The sequence below is a fragment of the Aphelocoma coerulescens genome, chromosome 1A (assembly GCF_041296385.1).
Source record: "Aphelocoma coerulescens isolate FSJ_1873_10779 chromosome 1A, UR_Acoe_1.0, whole genome shotgun sequence".
NCBI classification, from domain to species: Eukaryota; Metazoa; Chordata; class Aves; order Passeriformes; family Corvidae; genus Aphelocoma; species Aphelocoma coerulescens.
In genome coordinates, this window is record NC_091014.1 from 11,962,125 (window position 1) to 11,987,492 (window position 25,368).

The following is a 25,368-nucleotide window of genomic DNA, read 5'->3' on the forward strand; positions in this document are numbered from 1 at the left end:
TAATTCAAAAATCAGACTGAGACTCAGCATCCCAACTGCCACCCAAACATCCTTGCAATTGGACTATAGAAAATACTATTAGTGTCATCATCCCCTCACTTACATAGAAAGCATGGCAATGAGAAATGCTCCCTGGCATAGATCTATTTCAAAAATTGAGTTTCTGAAATGCTGACATGAGTGTGTTATTGGAAGAATGCAAGTCTTAGTTACCTAATATGCAATTTTAATTTTGCAAATTATTTCCTTAGTGATCATGGCCTCCTTACTTCTCAGAAGTACAAGTTTTGTTGTTTTAAATAATGTGAACTACATTGCACTCGCCAAAGGCTAAGAAAACATATTACCCCATGCCAGCTGACAGGCAATCACTTGAAGAACTCTTTTAACTCACTTGAAATGCTGAACATTAAAGTGAAGCAAATTATGCATTTCTAGCAGGACTATTCATTGCTTTCTGCAGTCCTTTTGAAAGTGAAGGAACAGGTAACTCCTTTCAAAGCTTTCTCTGAAAGTCAGTTTGTATAAACAACCCATTTGCAGCAGACATCACAGTTTGGCCTCAAATGACCCGAACACTTGTACTCTGGTAGTTTAGGGTCCTATATCATTGATACTATTCCAGTATTTCTCTCCTCTTTGCCAAGGATGTCAACTGTCAGCATACTGGATTAAAAACACAAGTGTTATCAGGAAGTGCTATCAGTTCTTTGCTGTAATTCCATGGGAGACAAATCCTTCATTCTGCTTCTCTTACAGCCTAAGGAAGCATTGTATTTCAACACTGGTCTTGGGAAGACTCACACAGAGCACTTGGAGTTCTTTATTCATCTTCATTTCACAGATTTACTGGGGAAAAAATGAAGTGATATAAAATAGCTTGTTCCTGTCTCTGCACTTTAATATTTAAAACACTATAAAGCCCATTTAACCTCCTGATTTATCTTTCAGATCATCTTTGAAATGCTGCAACACTAAAATTATCTGGTGAAGACAAAACTCATTCAAAACTAGCAAACTATTACTCTGCAGCTCTAGCAGCATTTCTTTCCGGTGTGGCTTTTAACTAGAGGGAGAAAGATCTTGAATGACTGAGAATCTGGATAGGACAACATGCTCCAAGACTAAGCGTACAGCATACCAACAGCTGTCTCCTAGCAGCACCCAAATACAGCACCTCTACCTGTAAAACTGCACTAAACCATGATAGGACTCAAATACAAACTTAACAGACATCAGAAGTGCAGCTGTGTCCCTCCTCCTCCACCTCTATTCACTCTGCTGAAGAGTGCTTCCTGTCTCCTCTCCAGGAGGATCAAGGGTGCCTCCTGCCCATTTCTTTTTGCTGAGCAGCTCAGAACCCTTTCCCTCAATATATGGAAGATCAGGCAGCCTGGGCCTTTAACACACGGACATCAACCACTGCACCTGGGAAAGGGATAGGTAGCTGAGCAACTGCAAATACCTCACTGTTACTTTCTCATGATTAGAGCTCCACACAACAAAAGCATGCAAAAAACATACCAAAAAAACAACTTCATGCCACAACACCCTCTCAAAGCTGCTTTCTTCAAATGCTGGACAGAGCTGTGAAGATCATCGCTAAATACTTTCTTTAAATGTTTTCCCAGAACTAAAATCTCATGTGCCAGACTGACTACAAACATCTTGAAAATGGTTTTTTGTCTCAGCAGATCATAAAATTTATGACTTTCTTCCATTCCTTAAATAGAGTCAGAGGGCCAAAGACTGAGAATTTTACAAAGAATTAAGTTAATAGGTAGAAAAATAAGGCAAACTAACGACATTTAAGCCAAACCAACTTAGCTATGAAAGATACTGGCAGAATCTATACGCAACAACTTCAGAATTTGATCAAATGTACTCATCTCCATGTGCAGTCCCTAACAAATTTGACTTTTTTTCCAGTAATCTGTCTGGAACTATGAAGGATTAAAATCACATTTTTGTTGAAGGCCAAAAATAGTAGAAAGGTCATCATTACTGGATGTAATGAAGTATCCTTGCTGACTTACAGACCTACAGGCCAAATTCACATCTTCAACACGTTTTAATGTTTACAACAGTAAAATTACAATGTAATTTTGATTTTTTTCTTGGTTGTTAGTGTTCAGTTTTACACTCTAAATTATGCTGTTGACAACTACAGATATTTGTTTTTAAAAATTCCCCTTTAATTCTTATTAAGAGGAACAGAAGCCTAAGTTTTGTCAATTCACACCAAATCAAAGTTAGTATTCTCACAAGAATATTCTGTGTTTTAGTAACAAAGCTCTTGATGAAAGTTAGACAAGGTATTGTAGGTTTGTGATTTATGGAACCAAAAGAGGAATAGCTTCCTTTGTTTTAATCTATCAAAAAAAAAAAAAAAAAAAAAATCATGACTTACAGGACAAGTATTAGCATTTTTTAATCAAAACAATTTAACATTCTCAGGATGACAGTTTCATAGGGTTTTTAGAACAGATTTTGTGGCTTGGTTATTTATTCACATTTCAAGAGAATCATGACACTGGAACAGAGGAAGAGTGAAAATTTGTGACCGTAACTCACCGTATTTTTTTCACAGGAAGATTATAGTTCCTGAGACAAATTATTATGAAACTATATACAAAACTGCTGTTTTATTCATCTGATTTAGTCTAGAAAACTGTTACTTTACTCTGACAAAGGACAAAACCGTCTAGAAGTATGTTTCTATTTGCAATGTGTTTCCCACTCAGTCACTTGTACTGTACTCAGTGCATTCTGATTTTGTAGACAGGAGGACACTTGTTTGGAAGAGGTATTTGCGATGTGCTTGGTGTCATGTTGTAAGGACTTTTGATCAGCCTGTGGATCATTGTGGAACTTACTGTAAGCTACAGAACTGAAAAGCTTCACCTGCTCGGGGTTCCTGGTTTCCTAGACTTTTCTTCATGCTCTTCAATACAAACATATGCAGTTTTAAATACACTTATTTTCTAATCAATCTGCATATTCTTACATTACCATACTAATAATAATCTTACATCAGGCATCTGCATGTTCTTGATCTGCAAAAGAAAGTACATATCAGCATATTCTGCAGGATTCAAGGTACCCATTCCTCAGATGTCGACACAAATAGCACAACCCGTGAGGGAAAGCACAGTGATACCACCTCTCCCCAAACTTCTCAGTAAGTGGGAGGACAGAAAAGGAGGGAGACTAAAGACTTAGGTAGCTGGGAACAGCTAGTTCTGTGAAGCTGCAGTGAGTTCCAGTGACAATGTATTTGGTCTTAAATGTCTTTTGTTCCATTGCAATTAAAAACAGTCAAATTTCAGATAGCACATTCTGATCAGTACATCTTTGCATGCGTAAGTCTTTCTTTTGTAACAGATGCTCTGAAATTCCTTTCAGAATTGACACACAGCGCTAAAAAAATACAGTTCTACTACAGAAGTGTATTTCTACACTGTGGGCTCAACTTTTTCCTGTCCCAATACTCAGAAGGGAGTGTGACCAAAAATGGTATAGCATTACACTATCCCACAGATAGATCCCAACCTATTGACGGCACTTTTAAAAGGAAGTCTAACTATGCCTTAGATCAAGTAAATTACTCCTACTGCTCAATAATCCTGATCTCTGTTGTGTCAGGTACCAGTCAAAGTTTTCTCACTACCACAAAAAAGAAAACACAAGCACAGCAAACCAGCCAGAAACACCATGTCTGGAATCATGACCAACTTTGAAAAGCACTGCTTCTAAATACACTAAGGACAAAAAGCTTCATAAATGCATTTTAACTCAGCCATTTTTAAGTACAGCATATTTTCATGACCTGGAAATACAACTGAGTAAAATACTGGACCTAGGTCCCTCTATGTCAAGCCAGCTTCTTTGCAAGAACTCCAGGGACAAAAACACAAAATAGTTTTCCTGCACCTAACAAAACTGAAATTTCAATATTACTGTTCATCAGAGTCCAAAAACCCAATACTTGCACAAGAACTACAAGCACTGCTTATAGTTCCATGACTGATTAAGCTCCTCTTTTACCAGTTTCATCTTCCACATTCACAGCCCATGAATGCACTAGCATGGGCTGTGAGTTATTCAAGGTTTTTAAAGACTTCTGTTGCACCTCCTACACCTTTTAAAAAATGAAATAGAGTCAAGGCTTTGAAGCTTACAAGCCTGGCATTACACTTTGACCCACAGGATCTTAGTTATTAATATGAAGTAAAGCAACTTCAAGAGATATTCACACAGTAGGATAGCCAGCATCCTGGCAGGGTTTCCTTTTTGCTTGATTTGAAACAGACAATTATCTTTTAATTTTCCCCAATTCTGAAAGCACACCAGCCACCATGCTGTTCAGCCTGCTGCAGATGGATCTCTTTTGCTCTCTAAGGTTTTACATAGATTTTAAATCATGAAGATGCTAATTGCCTACATGGAACCAGAAACAGCAATCCAGCAAATGCTATATTGTTCCCATGCTGTGATCCTGGACCTTGTTTTAGTTAATGGTTACTACATTTAATATCAAATTAACTCCAGATTCCATAGGTCGTGTAACGAAGCCAAACAGCAAATTTTCCAAACCACCCTTCCACTGTGTTAAGCCTCTTAAAAATAGCTACATGTTTAATGACAGCTGCATTTTACTGAGACTTCAATCAGACACGTCCACAAGAGCACGGGGGCTGGAGAAGTCACCCCAAAGGTCTGATTTTTTACATATACTACATTTACAATAGCCTGAAGGAATTTCTAAGGTAATAGAGGGAGCTTCCCTGTGCAATGCTAGAGAAAGCGGTTTGCCAGCACACTCTGCAAGAAGAAATGAGAGGAAGGGGGAACTGGAAGAGAACGGAGCTCAGGCTGCTGAGGGCCGAGACCGTCCCACACACAGTGGTGCACCTGCAGCATTTCCTCTGTGTTCTGCAATGCTCTGACACAGAAGCAGGCTCCTGATGGAAGAGAGGCGCAGTGGAGCCTTATTACAGCTGCAGTGAAAAGTAAGAGTGTGGCTCCCACCACAACTGCAGGCAAAATCTAGCTTTTCCTAGAGAAGTGGGCTAGGCTGACAACTTTATCTCTGGACAAAGACTGACCAACCAGTGCAGCACATCCACATGGAAACATCCCTGCTGGCTACCCATCAGGTCAGAAAAAACAAGATTATCTGTGGACTAGCAAGCAAAATCAATTCACAATTTTGTTCTGTGTTAAGATATGAATAAACCACTAGGTTAAGAAATTCCAAAAATTCTCCAAGTGAAGGTGCTGGGAAAAATGGTAAAGGAAAAATATTAATTAATTAATAATTAATGCTTCTAGCACAAAGTTTTTACATTTACTCTTAACTTCCTATCTTCTCACTTTTACTACCTATTTACCTCCACAGAATGGATGCAAAAAGATTTCCATCAGCACATTTAATGAAAAACATTTCTTTCAAGCAAGGCACAAAATTTCAATTTATTTAATTTGATTAATCCCAATTTTTTGTTTTACATTAAGTACAAAAACCAGCTTGAACGTAGGTGTAAATACAATTCCACAAAGTAGTTCAGTGAGATTTAAAATCATATCCAGAACTGTAAAGCACAATTAAAAGCAGCCCAGGATATACAGATTGCTTACCATAACTGCTGAAAGAGCTCATGATGTATCAACATATTTAACAACCTCCAGCAATAAGTTATCTCCTTTCTAATCTTTCATTTAAAATGCATTTACCAATTCTGTACCTAACAAACAAAGCACTGAAGAATGAGAAGTGCAGGTAAGTTTTACTCAAGCAGAGGCCCAACTTAAACACATACACAATCAAAAATTAAACAACAGAACAATGACCTCGATATTTTGAACATGTCTAAGAACATAAATGCTAAGATAATACAGAAAAATAGCCACAGGCTCCAAGACTTATTTACTTCTCAAAGAACGTATGGTGTACTGTAGCTGCCTGAAATATTTTAACAATTATAGAAAATTGTATCTCCAGGTTTGGTACGTTTGTGTTTTCTAGATGACAACATACATTTAAGACAACCATCAGCTTATTTACAGTTAGAAGCTTATTCCTTTTAAAATCTGTATTAAAAAAATCAGTTTTGGCACTATCCCTAAGGCAATGGATGATATGTACCTAAGATAGCAAATCACATAATGAAAGCATAACCAGAAGAAAAACATCTTTAACTTAAAAGAAACTGTGAGGCTATAATTAAAGAGAAAATTAAAGAATCAGGACTTCTAAGTCACTAAAACGCCCTATCCAAAATACTGAAGAGTCTTGCTATATGCAACAGGAAATTGCTTCAATTTCTGAAGTCCCTGTGCCTTGTTTTGTGGGAGAACCCAATATTTCTATGGTTATTAAGTTGTCCATCTAGTTTTATTACCAGAAAATAGCAAAAAGTTAAAGGAGAACATGAACTTATGTTTTAAGTAAGCAGAAAAAACATTACTTTGAAGTCTAGCCTTTGCTAACTGTCTATTTAAAAAACCCCAAAGGTAACTTTTCCATTCACTCCACTGAGTAAAGACCACAGCATCAAATTTTTTCATTGATATGAATAGTTTTAACAACTTCCTTTTTGCATTTCCATCAGCTTCAGTGATAGCTGACCCTTAAACATTTATTTCCCAGTGCTGTCACATTTCCACTGCAAAGACAGCAAGCCTAGATTTCATAAACTGTGGATTTCACTTAAATTTTAGAATAATCTTTGCATTTATCCTAAATTTATAAAAAGATTATTTTTCAAAACTTAAGGCAAAAAACAAGTTTATTGGTTATGTTTCTTTAAGTCTGAGAAGGTCTACGAGGCTGTTTAAATATCAAAAAAGCTAACGCCATATACAGTATTACCAACAAAAACAAAGAATAAGGCAGCATGCACCCTTAAGATGAAAAGAAAATTTAATTTTACAAGATGTTTAAATAATCCAAAGGCAAAAAGTGTCTGTCTCCTCTAAGAGTAAAACAAGGAAATTTTAGAGGAATGTTTTAGAGGACATCAAGTTACTAAAATATTCCGTTCAACGTTTATACAAATACATTACTACAATTGTAAGTTTACATACAATCAACTGACATCTCAGTGTTAACTAATTACTTAAATTTACAAGACAAACATAAATAAAGCTGTTAAAACAGGCAAGTACAGTACTGATCTATCATTCAGCACAATGCATTTTGTACTTCTTTCACCTTGAAAAGAATCAGATTAGAATTGTGCGAAGTCAATCTCCAAACCTAAAAATAAAATAAAAGAGAATTAAGTATATCTATGCAGGTTTTACACAGCATGGGTATATTCCAAATGTTTAAGTCCTGTTTTCAGGCATGTAATTTACCATTTAACAACCTTTTGTCTGTTCTCAGAAGAGGCCACAGTCTTTAAGGTTATTTTTAATAATGACATCAGTTACAGCATCAAAAACAAACTGCACATTTTTTGTGTCTGTGGCACATGTGAAGTGAGTGTAGATTTCCTTTGTGTCTTTTCTCTTGTTCAGATCTTCAAACTGACACTGAATGTAAGCAGCTGCTTCTTCATAAGTGTTTGACCCTAGAAGAAGAAAATTGCACAGTAAGCAGGTTTCCAACAGAGGAAGAACAAGATGCACACTACCTTTGAAGGCACTGGTTCTTTGGAAACAGTTTACCTAAACCTGAAGAAGAGTGATTCCACACCCATTGCTTTAAGATAGCACTAAAAAAAACTTTTGGATGCATTTGTAAGAATAAAACCTTAGCAACCAATTCAGTTCCAGGCGCAGGAATAGTCATTCCATAGTCCTCCATGCCAGAGGAACAAGTCATTAATGACCCATCACTTTGCTAGATAAGGATATTTTGTTTCCTTCATTCAAGTTATGTGCTTTCAAATTTTATCTTTTTAAAAGGTTTGGGGTTTTCCCACACTCAAAAGACACTTGGCATACACATTTTTCCTAAGCTTTTTACCTCCAACATGCTATTTTCTCTACAATGCAGTAGTCTGAAGTTACAGTGAAAATGACACATAAAAATGCTGACCTGTTAAATGAATTCATTCTCCTTTGCTATGTATATCCTGAATAAGCCACATGTCAAAATGTATGTACACTCCCTGTTCAAAAAATTCTCATGTATCTCAGGAATTCCTACTTATATCAAAGTACAAAAGTAAGAGAACATCAGAAATAAGAATGGGCTAAATAAATGAGCCTCAATAGTTGCAGCAGTAACATATAAATGCTATCAGTGGACCAGCATTATTTCATCTGGATAAAAAGACTTAAGCACTATTTTATTTATGATCCATAAAAAGAACTCCCCATCTTAAACCTTAGGTCATATAAGTATTTTAGATGCCTAGAGTCATACAACTCCTCATGATCTGTGCATCAAAAACTAGGTATTTAACAAAAAACCCCCTTGATATCTGCACATCCCTCCAATACCTGCATATTCAGGGTAGCAAATAGTGAGAGGACTTCTTTTGATTTTTTCTTCGAAAAGATCTTTCTTGTTCAGGAATAGAATAATAGAAGTGTCTGTGAACCATTTATTGTTGCAGATACTGTCAAACAATTTCATGCTCTCATGCATCCGATTCTGTAATTGAAAAAAACCCCAGTCACTTTGTATTTTATCAGACTTCAGTAGTAAGATCAGGATACATATTTTTGATTAGTTACAAATGAACCAGTTACAAATCTTAGTTTTTAGCAAACAAAATCACATTTTACTGCAGGGAAATAGAGAGAGGCCAAGACTACCACAAAGATCACTTCCACCAGCAGGGTTTAAGCAAGTACTTTTTCTCATTTCCAGGTTTAAGTTTTTAATATTACAGAAATTTTTAAGTGTTTTTTGACATTTTGCAGTACAGATATTCAATTGCTGAGTTACCTGAATTTGTCTTAACACTGATTAGATATTCTGGAAATTGAAAATAAATTCTGCACCTAGCTGATATTCCAGAATAAGGAAAAAAGTTCTACAAAACTAGAGAATCAAGTAAGCAGGTATTTTAACTCTTACCATAATATTTGTATATCTGTAGAAAAATTATCCAACATGTAAGTACTTTGGCCAAGTGCCAGTCATTTAAGTAGAAGGATACTAGCTATGACCTTCTTTGACTACATTTGACTTGAAAGGTTTTCTTATTTCTCTGTCCTCCCCAAATTATATTTTATAGAATGTTGCAGAACACAAGGAAGAGCACAAGAGTCTATTAATGATTCACACATAAGAGGCAAGCATCACTTCAGACGACAAGACAGTAAAATGTGCACAGTGACACAGAAGGAGTAAACTCTTGAAAGAGGAGAAAGGAGCCAAGGGTGTTGGAAAGGAAAAGGAAGAGAAACATTTCTGAAACTATGACAAGAGACTGGAGAAACACAGTTAGAAAGAAACAAAAACTGAAGACTGAGGAAGGAAAGGAAAACAAAATGTACTAAAGCAGATACAGGTAAGTAAAAAAATTTCTTTCCATGTACTTCTAGCATCCATAAAGAGACTAAAATGTGTATTACTGACAATGAATCCTCATTAATTTATGGCTCCTATAAAACATGAGAAGTGTAGTTAAAAGAATATTTGTCTTTTAATATTCCTTCTGAGAATATGAGGAAATACTTTGGAACCCAAAAGCATGACTTGCATCACCATTTCACTCATTTCACTGAGAAAGCACAAACCCCATACATCTTATAAAGCAGTAATACTTCAAAAGACCCATCTATAGCTCTCCTTCCAAGCTTAGCTTCTGTCCAACAACTATTCCCTTCTTCAACATTAGGGTACTTGCCATTTCTTCGTCTTCAGCCAAGACCAAGTCATAATCACTTAGTGCCACACAAAAAATAATTGCTGTAACACCCTCAAAACAATGAATCCACTTCTTCCGCTCTGATCTTTGGCCTCCAACATCAAACATTCTGCAAAACAGAAGTACAAAGTAGGGAGTGAACTTTGGAATTTCTAGCTTTCTGAACATTAACCAGTAAAATCTGGAATTATCAGCTGTGTAAGTCTGAGAACAACATCTTAAAAAGAAAGCAAAAATCCCTGTATCATTAATTACTATTTTTCTCAGTATAAACCTCAATTTTAATAAAGCCTTAAAAGTCTTCTTACACATTTTAGAGAACAAGAGAATGTATGATGTGAAAGATAAACAAAATTAATTATTTACAATATTATATTTCATTAACAAAGTTAATTATAACCTGTATAAAATAAAGAGTTAGCTTTACTAAAAAGTCTAAAATGATAAAAGATACTGATCAACAACATGGACTCTCAATCCTGGTGAGTTTTAGCTCCTCTCTTTACTAAATCAAATTACAACTTAAATCTGTTCTTCAACTGGCCATGTTTAAATAGGCTATTTTTTTAAGAGATTATCTTAGAAGACAAAATAAGCATTAACACAGTAAAAATAACCATCATTTTCCCTCTAATAAATGCATTTTCTGGAAATGCAGTTAGGTCTCACATATGACACACTTACTGAAGCTGACTTGTACTTTTTATTATCCCCCTTTCCTGTTTTCCTTGAGTTGCAACCTTTCAAGGGCAGGGCAGGTAAAAAATCCCACCGATTTAATGGTAGCGCACTACACAAACCCTGTAAATTGCACTTGAAGGGATTCAATTACACTTGTTATTTTTAGGTATCTTAAAGTGTTCCAAGTTGGTAGATATTAATTTGAAAAACAAACACAGTAAAAGTAAGTAGAAAAGGAAACAAATTAGAAAAAAAAGAAAAGAGCCTTTGCTTTCTCGTGGAAAACTGTCAAAACACTGTAACCTCTGACAAGGTCTTCTACTTGGGTGAACAACTGCCTAAGTGACAATGCTCACTGTCCTTTTAATATTCTACACTGAGATAATGCCATGTTAAAAACACTGGAAAGATTATTCCTGGTGGAAAAAAGGAAAGATATTCCTGCTCCTTACCTTCAGAAATATATTTGAAGGGAAGTCTTTGGATATCACCCTATACAAATGTAAGCCAGCCACTTACTACTCCTACTTAGTTCTCAAACTATCAGCAATGGCTGTACCCATAGAAGATACTTTATACTTGTATACCTTAATAATGAATCCCTTAAATTTTAGTAATTACTTCTGTCAATTTTAATGCTATGCTTTATAACTTTATACTGAGACCTGAATTTCCATATTAACACTTGTACAAAAAAAGTATTATTCAAACACAAAAGTAGTAAATAATCAGACTCAACTTTTGGACTAGTCTAAAGAAACAGGATGAAGATGACTTGGTATTTGCATTTTGGATTGAACCAATAATCAAAGCTATGCTAAGCGCTTTATAGAGAAGACTGAATTGAGGCTCAGTCTGAAAGAATCTAAACACACACAGCAGAACAGGAAAGAAAAGATCATGAAAAAAAATGATCCTGTGCAGCTAGTCATACTTCTGTACCCTTGTCTTGGTATAATCGAGCCTTTCATGCCTTTGCTTCATCTTAAAAGCTCTTTTCAAGGTTATGTAAGAGTGTACTTCAAGCCCTCCCAATAACTCATTACGCCTATTGCCTAAGGCACAGGTACAGGTGTTTGAATGTACAACATTACAGCTAAATAATTCCACAGGCCTGGCTCAGAGACACATTTTACAGAAGTGTAACCATATGGTCCTAGTAACAGTCCCAATAATCTGTACAGACCGGACCCATCTATAATAGAGAACAAGAAACATTAGAAAGTGAGAAGATAGAGAGGTCCTGAGAATACTGAAGTCCTCTCTTGAGACTTGGCTAAGGACCACTCTCCTTATGTTTGCAAGAGATTCATTACCATTTATCAGATATTCTTTTGTGGATTAATACAATTTTGTTTTCTTAAACCCTAAAATAAGGAAACAAAACAGATTTCCACAGTACTGATGGTCCTGAAGTATCCATATGTCAGTATTGCTGTGCATTTCCATGAGAAAAAGTATTTTCAATGAAGATACTAAGCAAATTTATAATATAGACATGCTGACAACAATTTCTGCATATTTAATGTGTGTTTTACTGAGTTTTTTTCACATTCTTCCTCATCAGTAGGAAGCAGTGTACTATGATGGCTAACACTATCTTGTGTTTTCACCTTGAATGCTGCACATGAGTCAGGAAAAACTTTTTACAAGAGCATGTTGTGAGAGGACAAGGGGGAAATGACTTCAAAGAGAAAGAGCGTAGGTTTAGATTAGTTATTAGGAAGAAATCCTTTACTGTGAGGGTGGAGATGCACTGGAACAGGTTGCCCAGGGAAGTTGTGGATGTCCCATCCCTGGAAGTGTTCAAGGCCAGGTTGGATGGGGCCTTGAGCAAACTGGTCTAGTGGAAGGCATTCCTGTCCACTGTAGCGGGGTTAGAACTAGATGATCTTTAAGGTCCCTTCCAACCCAAACCATTCTATGTCTTTAGACATAAAATGCTCAGAATATTAACATCATTTTAGAAATCCCACACCACAGAAAACATAAGTTTTTCATCTCTAAACTACTACCTTTAAGTACAGCACATATTTGAATTCAGCTCTTCAGGAAAATGGATTTACTCTTTAATACAACACCAGCAAACTCTTATAAGCCTCCAGTTCTCCAATAGAATTTAAAACAAGAATACAATAGAACAGCTATTTAACATGGCAAAAAATGCAATATTTGGCTTTGAGATTGAATTTACATCAAAAGTATCCTTACAAAACATTTTCAATAAAACCAAAACATTTATCAGAGCTCCAACAACTCCCACATGCCTTTTTTTTTTTTCCCCATAAAAAAATGGGGGGAGGGGAAATAAACTTGTGATTAGACAAATTTGTTAAATTACACAATTGAGTGCCCTATTCTATAATTTTACAGGAACTTTGATGGACAGATAACCATGCAGCATGATTTACATACTTAAAATGAAGATCTTTGAAAGTAAAGTGAGTTTCCACTATTCCTGTAGTTTTCACTCTAGTCCTGAGAACGTCCTGTTGAGTTGGAATGTAGCTGGTTTGTGCTATCCTGTCCAAGTCATTCAAGTAACTAAAGGTAAAAATAAACACTGCTTTCAGTTATTCATAAAACAGCAACAAAATAATTGCAAAAAAATTACAGAAGTTCTAGGTCCATTCATTACATTGTGCTTGAATTTTATAAAATAGTTTTCTCTGAGACACAAAAGACACAATATTCCACTCAAATTTCCAAGTTTTTTCAAAATAAGCTTTAGACACACAACGAAATTTCATCCTAGATGAAAGAAAACTTAGGCAATTTATTCCACTGCAGAGAAGTTTTCCTTTGCAATTCCAAAATGCAAACATGGTTCCATATACATCAATGTTATTTGCACTAATTAGAACATCTTCGTAACCTATTGAACTGCAGATTACTTTGAACCATAAACAAAGCCCAAAACCTCTCTATTTGGTAACAGATATGAAAAGAGTAACTCAGTGTTTCGCCCAAAATTAATGTGTCTAAAAAAATGCCTAATACATAACAATTAAGTTTCTATCGAGAATTTCTAATTGCACATCTTTTACAATTAGCATGCTTTCATTGCCAAAATTCTTGCAATGTAGGCCAAGTCCAGTGTTTCCAAAAACCATAGAGCTTACTCGTACTTTTCCCATAGTAAACAGGGAAGGCATTGTGTTCTATTTTCTTCATAACAAGAAGTTAACAATTTTACAGATACATTTATATGGCTAGAAGAACAGTTTTCTTATGAAACTTGAGTTAGAGGTTTCTAAAACAACAAAACAGAACACAGGAGGTTACCACAGGAGAGTATGTGAATCTCCAAATGAAGTGCTCCATATGGAATAAAGTTTACACAAGTGAGAAAAAACTTCAAGCACTACAAAATACTTCAGAATCATAAAGCTTTAAAAAATTGCACTATAAGGCAGTATCACTGCTATTGCTACGCTTTACCATCTTATATTTCCCTCAGTAGACTCTCTTCCTTTACTGACTTACCATTACTTGCTACCACACCATCATATTTTTGCATTCCTAATTCCTTAATATTTTATTTTCTTACTGAAGTGCCCTGGCATAAAAGATACATTCTAACTGTTTCTTGGCTCAACATATTTCCAGTAGAGACCATTAATTAACAATGAAAACGTAGCAATGTTGAAATAGGACTATTACGAACATGAAAGTAGTATCCTTGGTAATACAGATCATGTCATCACATTTTTTGGACACGTTCAGATACTGAAAAGGTACTTAACTCATGGTTTTGTAATAGAAATGCTATTAAAGCACCTTAAAGCAATTTTTGTCTTCTTTAAGGGAGTGAAACCTGGTCAGAACATGACAAGTTCCTAATTACACTACACCCCATCCTTTCCAACCTCAAATCTTTGCTGCAGCATTTTGACCCAAGCATACACTATCTTTGTTCAGATACTTCTGTGGTTTCCATCTACATAGGAGCAGAATTTGTCAAAAGATGGCACCTCATACTGCTTTAGCTACTAGTTAGAAGGCAAAGGGAATCTTGTCTGTCAGACTGTACTTACTAGGCAGCAGAGTCATTGAGCTGGTATTCTCGAGATCTGTTGAAACAGGCTTGAACCCCGCTATCTTTCCACAGTCTCCTGATAACTCCAGCAAGCTCTGAAGTCATAAATCCTTCTTCTGCTGCTCCAGCCAACACAAAGAGCTGACGAGCATCATCCTTTAGGGTGTAAACACAAGGTGAAGAGAGAAATATTGAGAACTACAACAGAAGTATTATCACCTAAGTAATGCATTTGCTGAATATAGTTCTTAACTTAGTAAATGTGAATGTAACCAAACTAAAAAGTGTGAATGAAAACAATTAATTTTAGTGTTCTGCATTGGATATTAATTCCCACATTTTTCAACAACAGAAAGACTACAAAATCAAATTTCTCATTAGTTGATAAAGCTTCTCCTCGTCTGCTTATAACTTGAGCTAAGTTTTTGTAAACAGGAGTAGTAAGATATTTTGTGCTCAAACCTAAAGTTAACCATATTTGCTCATAAAATACCACATATTGGATAAAATGGTTACAATACAGACTAGACCCTTCAGAAGTGCAGATGTATATTGAATAACTTAGGAAAACACATTAATTACTTAATTTTAATTAATTACACAACTTCAAAAGTGAGAAATAATCACTTCTTCCCAAATCATGTGTCAGGAATTAGAAAAACACTTCTAAAAACCTTTCCAGATAAATCAGCTACAAATATCCATTGCCTTAATTATTCTACAGAGACCAGGTTTTCCTGGTAATGGAGTATCAAGCAAACATGAAGATTTTAACAGCAAATCCTGGATTTTAAAACTATATATAATAACTGGCTTTGACAGTGAGGCTAATGGAGTACAAGGTGTAAATCCACCATTCCCCTTTTAATAGTATTTGACCAGTTGACCAGTGACATCCAATTTTGACTAAGAAACTTAGTATTTTATTTTTTAAAGTATTTCTATTACATTTAGACCTGTAAGGCACTGAAGGAAAGACAGCAGATGGGTATAGGGAAGGTCCACATTAGTACTCTCCTGTGGGTAGCTGCTTGACCTTGGTTATTGGCAGAACATGATCCAATGCCAAGGTACATCAGCCAGAAAAATCAGCTTGTAACTACTACCCACAGCATGTACAGTTTGTCCAGTAATTAAAAGAAAGAGAACAATGCATCTGGAAAGGAGGAAGGAGAAAAGAGAGACTTAGACACATCAGCTGGGAACTGGAAGTATTTCAAGAAAGAGGAGGATTTAAAAAGGCAACATATAAGGTTATTCTCATAAAACAGTAAGTGAAGACACAGATGCAAATCTGTAGAAAAATCTGTCACTTTGCTGTTCAAACACTAAGCTGTGGAAAAAAAAACATTTTCAGGATAAGCACAGAAAGCAGTGATTGTTCTAAAGATACTGTCCACTGTAGACCTAAATAATCAAAGATTGTGTGACCTAACAGGGGAATTGTTTACAGATGGATTGGGTGATACTAAATTTCAGAATCTGAAAATGAAAGGCTTGCAGTCCAGCCAACACAACACAAACTTGAGAGGTTTAAACACATATATATACATTTGTAGGTACACATATGAAGAACAGTTATCTGATGTATAATTTAAAGTGTCTTTTGAAAGCTAGAGTAGGTAGAAATCTAAAAGAACATTCGTCAAACAAAAATACTGATTACTATACATAGACCACACAAATTGTGGACAAATAATCTAAATTTAATGGATTGTTCTAATAATTACATACAAAACCCAGAGCTGTAAAGATCAAAGGGTTGGAAAGTCAGATCTCAGGGACTTTAACTTGAGCACTATGCCTGCATAACAGAAACCTGAATGACAATTCTGGTCTTGAATATTGCTCGTGGATGCAAATGCAACTACAACTCACAAAAGCAGCAAATCTTTAAGAGGAGACAATATATTAAGACCCATGATGAAAACAGGTTAGAAACTGACGGTTTTGTCAGAAAACGTGATGACTTTTTATACCTAAGATGGTCTGACTTTTATGTATATGCTCTCAAACAGGGGGGTGGGGAAAGAGAAGGTAGAACAAGAGAACTGATTTCAGCTTTTTAAAAGGCCAAACATTAAAATCAAAAATGGTCTCTGTTACTCCATTCTCCTTCTGCTAAAGATGGCATACCAAAGACACCACAAGAGAGGCAGTATGCAATGATCAAGTCCTATTTTCATTATTAATCAATGCTAGATACTTTCCTATAGTTATACTGAAATGGGGGAGCTTCCTCTACAGGTGTCAATCTTTTTAATCCGATTCCATACATGAAGTAACGTAAAAAAACTAATTTAACTATCTCTCTAACTAGTGTAAATCTGACATTCAGAAAGTGGTCTATAGTCCTTTGAAGTACATTTACTAAATGCCTCTCAAAACACAGTTTCTACTTAAACTGTCCTGAAGCACAGAGGAACATACACCATACTTACAACGGACCATTACTGAAGCTGCTGGTGTTATCTGTGCTCCCTTGATTCAATAATTTGAAAAAGGAGAACATTCAACTCACTGCTCTACCATTAGTCTTACGACAGAAATAAAAGTATATGATTTTTAAAGAAACATTACCCCATTTAGAGTAAAACCCTCAGAAAATAACCTCAGAAATTTAAGGAAAATAATCTGAATATAACAGTTTACACCAGCAGATACAATTTTGAGCTTCTTTTTCCCCCCAAAAGACAATAACATTAAAACAAAATGGAATAAAATTGAAAATAAATGATGTATAAACATACTAGTACTAACAACCAGTGCTAATGTTCCATAGCAATGTTGCTCTGGAAAAAAAAATAATTTGGACCTCCAAGATGTGACTAAGTACAAAGGGATGGATAACTATTTTAAGATCATTCCTGACAGAAGTTTGCCTCATCATTTTTATAGCTCTCTGAAGTCGAGAAACTCAGATGACTTAAAACTGACATCATCTATAAGATAGCCCTCAAAATCTTCTTGTTAGTCATTTTATCTGCTAGCACCTAAATTTACTCCTCCTCCATTTTCTCTTACTATGCATTTAGTAACATAAGTCTACCATCTGCCTCTTTCCAACATTAACTGCCAGACTCCAGAGAGGACTGCACAAACACTGAACTAACAAGCAGTGAAATACTGTCAGTGTTCTGGAAAACTTTGGTCGTAAGGGCAGACTACAGCAAACATGAGAGCAAATGTGGAGATGAATAACCAATGAAATTGAAGCTTTTACTAGTTATGCTTACAGCTGAAGAGACATCAGGTAGAACTAACATATGTACATAAAATAATGGCTATAATTGGCTGTCAGTCAGATTTAGACTTCAGATACAACTTTATGACTCACTATACATAATCTTACAAATGTCTTCCTTATGGCAACCATACGTACTGCATTTCACAAGGTTACTGAATGAATACTCTCTAACATTTATAAATTGCTTTTCAAGCAACCAATAAAATCTTGAATACAAGACTGTCAAGAATGAAGATTCCACATACTGTTTCTTATTTTTAAAGACCCTCCTCTCCTCCCAAACTGTAATTCCACCTTAAAGTGATAGAAAGAATTTATGACAAAGTATGCCTCTTATTTCAATACCCAAAGGGCAAAACCCTTCCTCCATCTCTCCTGAGAGACAGACACAATGTGGGCAAGTTCCAGCTTCAAAACTGGTACTGGCAAGCATTCCACACTGTGACACTTACTTCTAAGGGGAGGAGATAAAAGCATACATCCTGAATCAAGTTTAACTGCTATTCAGACTAACAAGTTTGGGTGTAAATTTCAGCACTGCAGCACAGACTGTATAGACTCTTGTAACGAGACAACAAGCAAAAACCATGTAAACTGAGCATTTTATGGAGACAGTTCAAGCATCTCCCTGCCTGACCACATGTGGACATAACCAGGGTCACCACAGGTAAGAGCACAGGGTTAGGACTGGAGATACCAATAGGTGGAATGGCAAATAAACTCATCAGAGCTTTGCATGTGGGACATTAGATGAAATAAGATGGAAAAGGTGCAGAAAAGCTTAGGAAAAGGTCTCATTTCTTGGGAAAAATCCCAAGATTGGTATAATGAAAAAATGGAATCCCAGCAGTAGGTCCATGCCCATGTCTCTTTGAGCAAAATAAAAGTCCTCAGTACTGGAAATCAGTATGAAACAGGATCGAGCTCAGATGCTGGCAATGTTTCAGGCACTGCTGTGTCTATGACCTAATAGAGAAGTGCAGACAGTACAGTGCAGAAGTAGCTAGATGCCTCCCTATTTAAGCTATTTTTTTAAAAAGTATTTTTTAAGGAATGTGAAGATGTCTAACTTAAATGACCTACCTAATAGCCCACAAGTCTATACAAATAGAGACATGACTGTGGACTCCGTAAGACCCAGATGTTTAGTTCTCCAAATTTAGACAGGATTTGGAAAATACTATCTAAACCAAATAGTTGTTGTGAATCAACCCACGGCTGATTTCTCCACAGGTCACCTTGCCATGTAAAGACCAAAAGCATTTAGTTTTCACTGTATCTTACAAAGATTTCTGAAGCAAATAGTATGGATATTTCAGCTGTATGTCTGTGTATGTACTTCAATACTCACAGCCCTGATTGGATCACCAAAATCTATCTTCAACCTCCCCATTGCTCTAATGATAGCAATAATGGACTGAATGGTGTTACTGTAGACAACAGCTTTGTACTGTTTACATTCTTCTTCTGAATAACCAGCTTCATGGATAATCCTATGGAAGAAAAAAAAAATAAATTCTCTAATCAAATTAAAAAATATTTCTCTATCACAGTATTTTACCACACTTACTTCATTTGCTTGACAATTGTGCTTTTCCCCGATTCACCAGCTCCTGAAAAAAAAATGTGTGAAAATTCAACATTAGACTTTTACTATTCTTTGGAAACTCATTTTGATTCTACACTTCATGTATCTAACCAATATAAATACCTTCAATAGGTAAAAGAAGACGTTACAAACTGATTTTTAATATAGAAATGCATCTTCAGCAGAAAATTTCAAAATCAACCATTTTAAGAACAAATCTCAGTTCTAAAAAGTCTTTTCTTTTACCAGAAGTGAGCATAATCTTCACACAGTCTGCTCGTGTTTCTAATGCGAACAGATGATAAATTGCTCAACTTCAAAGGGATCTGAAGCTTAATTCTTCCAACTGCCTTTTTAATCAAAACCTAACCAAAATCCATTCTTCACACTGTATTAATGGTCTCCCATGTTGCAAATGAACGCCTTAAACTCTTCAAGGCTTTAGTCCTTGTAACCCTCTTTTAACCTTTGCACGAATAAACCAAGTCAGCTTACTTTTTGTTAAAACAGATGGCATGAGGTTTGCCAGTCAACTTGCTATAATTTTTAGTGTTTTAACTAAAACAAAACAAAACAAAAGCTATGTCAGAAAAACAGTATCTCTGTCAACAGATAGGGAAAAAGATGCAGTTTTTGCTACCTCAACAATCTATCTTTAGTCTGCTTCTTTCTCTAAAAAATACATGGAACTCTTAGAGCTTCAGTCTAATCCCTGTAGATAGCAAGCTCCCAGTTTGCCTGTGACTTGGGCTGAATTCTCCCTCTCAAAGATCCCCTTTCTCAGTATAGCTTTGCAGAAGTGAGCATAATCTTCATACAGTCTACAGGTATTTCTAATGCAAAGAGATCACCCGTTGTCCAATTCCAATATAACCAAAGAACACTCTGACCACAAAAAAGCATTGATAAAGGCTGTACTTATTCATCACCAAAAAAGGGCAAGAACCTGAAGCATGACAGTCAACCTCATCTTGGACAAAGTAAGGTTATTGAGAATTGCCAACATGCACTTAGTAAGTTTTCAGGAAAAGGAAGGAAACAGGTGGGTTTGGGGGTGAAGGACACTAAAAGATGTAATTTACTTTGAATCTAAAAAGGCTTCTGATGCCACCTCCCACGGCATCCCTTGTACCAAGCTAGGTAAGTACCAACTTTGGGGTGTCTGAAAATCTGCCCAGACAGCCACACTTAAAGGCTTGTGTCAGTGGCTCAAAAATCTAGCTGAAATGCATTTAGACAGTCTCCAGGAGACCATACTGGGCTAATACAGTTTAGCATCTTCACCAATGACCTGAAAGCGAAGGCAAAAGGCATTAACACCAGTTTGCAGCTGATATCAGCCCAGAAGGCCAGGAAGTGGTTACAGTGTTAGAGAACAGAGGTGCTATTCAAAAGTCCTCAACACGCTAGAGGACTGAGCTAAGGAATCTCATGACAGTGAACAGAGACAATTGTGAAGTCCTGCAAGTGGCACAGAATAACACATCCAACACTTCAGATTTGGGACTAATGGGTTAGGAAAATTGTGAGGTTCAACAAACTCAAGAGTCAGCAGTGGGGCCTTGTGGTGATGAAGGTCAACCGCATTCCAGGCTGCTGCACTGGGTCTGTCTGGAACAGTTAACTCTCTTCACAGCAGCCCTTATGGTGCTGTACTTTAGATTTGTAGCTAAACCAGTGTTGGTAACACTCATTAGAAAGAGAAACTGATGGTTCTCTTGTTGCTGAAAATTGCATGAGCAGCATCAAGGCATTTTTTCTTTTCCACCACGTCCCCACCCCTAGTGAGTAGGCTGGGTGTGGACAAGATGTTGAGAAGGGACGCTGCCAGGACAGCTGACCAAGTCAACCAAAGGGATATTCCATACACCACGATGCCACGCTCAGCAGTAAAAACTCAGGGAAGGGAGAAGGAGGGGTAGTCATTTGTTGTTGCATTGTTTGTCTAAACCTTTTTTTGTTAGAACCTTTGGAAGTGTGGTTATGGTTAAGGGTCTGGGGCACAACTCATATAAGGAGCAGCTGAGGGAGCTAGGGTTTTTTAACCTGGAGAAAAGGTTCAGGGGAGACCTCACCACTCTCTACAACTACCTCAAAGGAGTGTGTAGCCAGGTGTGGTCAATGTCATCTCCCAGCTAATAAGCGACAGAACAATAGTAAATGGCCTCAGGCTGCACCAGGAGAGGTTAAGACTGGCTATTAGGAAAAATGTCTTCGTCAAAAGGGTTGTCAAGTATTGAAACGGTCACCCAGGAAGTGGTGGAGTCACCATCCCTGGAGGTATTTAAAAACTCTAGATCTGGTACCTGGGGACATGGTTTAGTGGTGGACTTGGCAGTGCTGGGTTAATGGTTGGGCACAATAACATTATAAGCTTTTTCCAAACTAAACAATTCTTTGATTCTTTTCACACAGCCATTATGCATGCCAAGGCCCTGCTTTCCAGGAGGTGGCCAAACACCTGCCTCCCAGTGAGAAGGAAGGAATTAATTCTTCTTTTTGCTTTGCTAGTGTGTGCAAGCTGTGGCTTTCCCTATTAAAACATCATTATCTTGTCCATGAGTCTTCTTGCCTTCCTTCTACTCTTTCCTTATCCCAAGGGAGAGGAGAGTGATCGCACAGCTGTGTGGGTGTTTGGGTTGACCCTGGCCAACAGCTTCCACTGCTGCAGTGGCAAAAGTGCAGACAAGTCAAAGGACGCTGCTCTTCCCCAGCAGGCACCATTCATTAAGCTGTATCCGAGCACTGTATACAATTCTCCCCCTTGGTGCCCAGTAAATGAGATACTGATAAACTAGATAGAAAACAGTTAAAGGTCACTTAGTTGTTTAGATGACACATGACATTCAAGGAAAACCTACAAGGAACTGGGCATTTTAATCCTACAAAGATTGGGATGATGGGACAAGATGATCTGTAAGCTTCTGTCCTTTCCATAGCATAAGACAGCTTAAAGCGGAAGTAAACTTGTCAGACGTACACAACAAAGAGACGTGAGGCAATCAAGAACCTCTAGCACAGGCAATTTCACAGAGATATATGGGAAGGGCGTGCAGGGAACCTATTCCATGAAAGAGGTTGTACTGCACAGAGAGGAGGGAGAAACTCAACCTTGGAGATCTTCAAGATTCAACTGGACAAGCCTCTGAGCAATCTTACCTATTTTAATGTTAGCCTGGCTTTGAGCCAAGGGCTAAACTAGATGACCTCTAAGAGGTTTCTTCCAACTTAAAGTACTGAACTTCTGTTAACAGACTATCTCTATACTTGAATACTGTATAGTGATGCTTTTAGGATATTCCTCTTATGAAATAAATATGTACATTCAGGACAAGCTTAGCCCAATTTAAGACTGCATCTTGAAAGCTGTCCCACATCCTTTCCAGCACTGCTACTGATGTGGCTACACTTCCCTTCCTCCAGCACCATAGAATGAGCACTGGCACCAAGAGGAGCCATTGAGCTTGGAGTTAAGCAAACTAAGGAATAGAGTAGGCCTGTCAGCATCAATCTAGATTGCCATCTTTAGCTCATGTCCAAGCAAAAGACCCAGTCTTTTATAAATCTGCAAGTTTCTTTATAGAGCAGCAATAGTTCTGAGACTCTGAGCTGCCATGGAAGTACACTAATATAAGCAGAAATCAGAGACACCAGCACTAAAGTAATTTGTTATTTAGACATCTGAAGCATTTATAAATCAAGTTAAGAATCTCAAAATAGCTAATTATGCACTTAATCACAAATAGGTGACAAAAGTTAAAAGATTAGTTTTATTAATGCAATTACTATAATTTGCTTTGGATTAGTATTTTTATTCAAATAATTTAAAGATGGTATATCCCCTGCATTCAGCAGCAATTCTGGAGATATTAAGAAATATACTACAGCATTTAATTTACATAACCTCATAAAATGTTCTGTTAAAAATTTATCAAATTTGACTAACCAAGAATGTGTCAGGGCTAGTTACAGTACAAAAATTTAATTATTTTTGTCAAATACTTTCTACTTCATTTTTTGAGTCAGATATCCATGTTTCTCTATGGTGTTAGAATTCACATGTACCAAATACCTACAATTATCATAAAAACATTCTCAGTAACATAACCACAAGCACCCATAATACATATAAAGAATAATTAAGTCATTTATTACAGAGTACCTAACATCAACAGTGAGTTCCTGGAAGGTGAATTCCCCTATGTTATTTAATGGAAAATAGAAATGGTTGTGTTTGGTTTGGGTTTTTCCTTTAACTGCACACTGAAATGACTGTAGCATTCCTAATAATCTTTGCAAAGTAGATGGGAAAATTTCACCTTACTCATTGTCCCACACTGAAAGGAAATTCATTATTTTTGCAATCCTGAATGCAGAACTCTGCCAGGTTTTCTGACAGATACACTTTATAAAATTCCCTCCTTTATCTCAGCATAAATAAGTTGCCCATATATCAATATGAGAACTAACTCTGGTTTAGAAGGTTTTAGACAGGAGCAAGCAGTATTAAATATTACATGTGACAGCTGCATATAAAATATCAGAGCTAGCTATACTGTCACAACCAAACACTACCTAAATTTAGACAGACTTGATTGTATATTCCTCAATCATCTAGTAAAGGATGCTATTTATTGCTTGCTATGTATTTATGGGAGCAAAGCACATCCAACCTAAATAGCAAAATTTCACATTTTCCCCATAGATTCTACTATAATCTGAAGGGTCTTCTGCATCAAAGTGTAATACTTAGGCTCTACCTTCACATGTCAGTATGTCACAGCAAATACTGTGCTATCCAAAGCAGTCATTTACCTGGATCCAGCATGAATTCTGACAACACTCCAGGAATTCAGAGCCAGCACACAAACCCAGGCCTGTGACTAACCCTACCGTACCATCCACAGCATGGTGAATCTGACGCTCGGCTAAATAAAAGGAACTAAGCTGTATTATGATTTTTCTTTCAAAGCCAGCTTTCAACTTTGGAAATAGAAAAAAATCAAAGCATCTTCATGCTCAAAAAACCCAACCAAAAAACCATTTAACAGATCAGTCTCACTGAATCTTCCTCCTGACAGAATCAAGTAAGGTCAGCAGAGCTCAAATAAATTTAAGAAACAGCTAAACCAATATTTGATTCTCCAAGCTGCGATTTGGTCAATTACAGGAGAAAAAATTTAAAAAAAAATTAAAAAGATTGGGTTGGACCCGATCTTAAGGTTCTTTTCCAACCTAAATGATTTTATCACCCTATGACTCATTACTATGAAATTGTAGCAAATACCATCTTAGATTGAATATTTTTTCCAAATGGAGCAAATCTGTGTTAAAAATGAATTGAAGCATTTAATAATTTGATTAAAATTAACAGGTAAGCAAAAATGTTACTTTAAACTACTTAGAGTGTCTCACGATTTATTATCCCACACACTGCCTACATAGCAAGCATTCCAGAACTACAAATTTCTGGAACAAATGTTTTATGCCCCCAAGTACTGAAACTGCTGCTTGGAAGGGCTGAAACCTTCATAGTAAGATTTCTAAGTTACAACACATTTGCTAGTTGGTTACTAAAGAAACAAATCAAATACCAAAGTAAAAAGCAAGGCAAACTTCAAGTTCACAGTATCCCTCTTTGGAGGAAACCAACTGTCAAATACAACTATTTCTAATAGAATAAATATACTCCTTGTAATATTAACACAGAAAAAAAAATACAGACTAAATTAAAGTAACTTAAGCGTTATATAAAAACTAAAGAGAAAAAGTTGGGCTGGCTTTGAAATAACACCAGGTAAGTCAGACAAAGGAACAGAATCCACAAAAACGTAGAACAGCCTTTTATGTATGGACAAGAGTAATTAATTTAAAACTTTCAATGGATGTTTGCCAGCTTTTCAGCAGGTAGAACAGGACACTTACACCATATTAATTTAAGCATAGAGACACATGCGAAATTTAAAATAAAACATATTGA

General features: G+C 36.4%; 1 protein-coding gene and 1 long non-coding RNA gene across 4 annotated transcripts in view; one reads left to right on the plus strand and one right to left on the minus strand.

Moving 5' to 3' along the window:
* Positions 1 to 5,445: 5,445 nt before the first annotated feature.
* The window catches only part of GNAI1 (G protein subunit alpha i1), a 33,130-nt gene continuing 13,207 nt past the window's right edge, over positions 5,446 to 25,368 (minus strand). The window contains exons 2-9 of one of the 2 annotated variants that reach the window (XM_069035686.1): positions 19,371 to 19,413; positions 19,152 to 19,293; positions 14,552 to 14,709; positions 12,930 to 13,058; positions 9,813 to 9,942; positions 8,455 to 8,608; positions 7,374 to 7,577; positions 5,446 to 7,261 (exon numbers count right to left, since the gene is read on the minus strand). In XM_069035686.1, coding sequence (XP_068891787.1) covers positions 7,387 to 7,577; positions 8,455 to 8,608; positions 9,813 to 9,942; positions 12,930 to 13,058; positions 14,552 to 14,709; positions 19,152 to 19,293; positions 19,371 to 19,413 — 947 coding nt within the window. In that variant the 3' untranslated portion in view covers positions 5,446 to 7,261; positions 7,374 to 7,386. Of the gene's footprint in view, positions 7,262 to 7,362; positions 7,578 to 8,454; positions 8,609 to 9,812; positions 9,943 to 12,929; positions 13,059 to 14,551; positions 14,710 to 19,151; positions 19,294 to 19,370; positions 19,414 to 25,368 lie in introns of both variants that reach the window. The other variant, XM_069035680.1, reaches the window with a different exon arrangement.
* LOC138121829 (uncharacterized) lies at positions 8,615 to 21,943 on the plus strand. Of its 2 annotated transcripts, none has more exons than XR_011156282.1 (3): positions 8,615 to 9,473; positions 18,336 to 18,467; positions 21,804 to 21,943. It is a non-coding gene; the product is annotated as an uncharacterized lncRNA (long non-coding RNA). The 2 variants fall into 2 exon arrangements; XR_011156283.1 differs by lacking the exon at positions 8,615 to 9,473 and adding an exon at positions 12,978 to 13,064.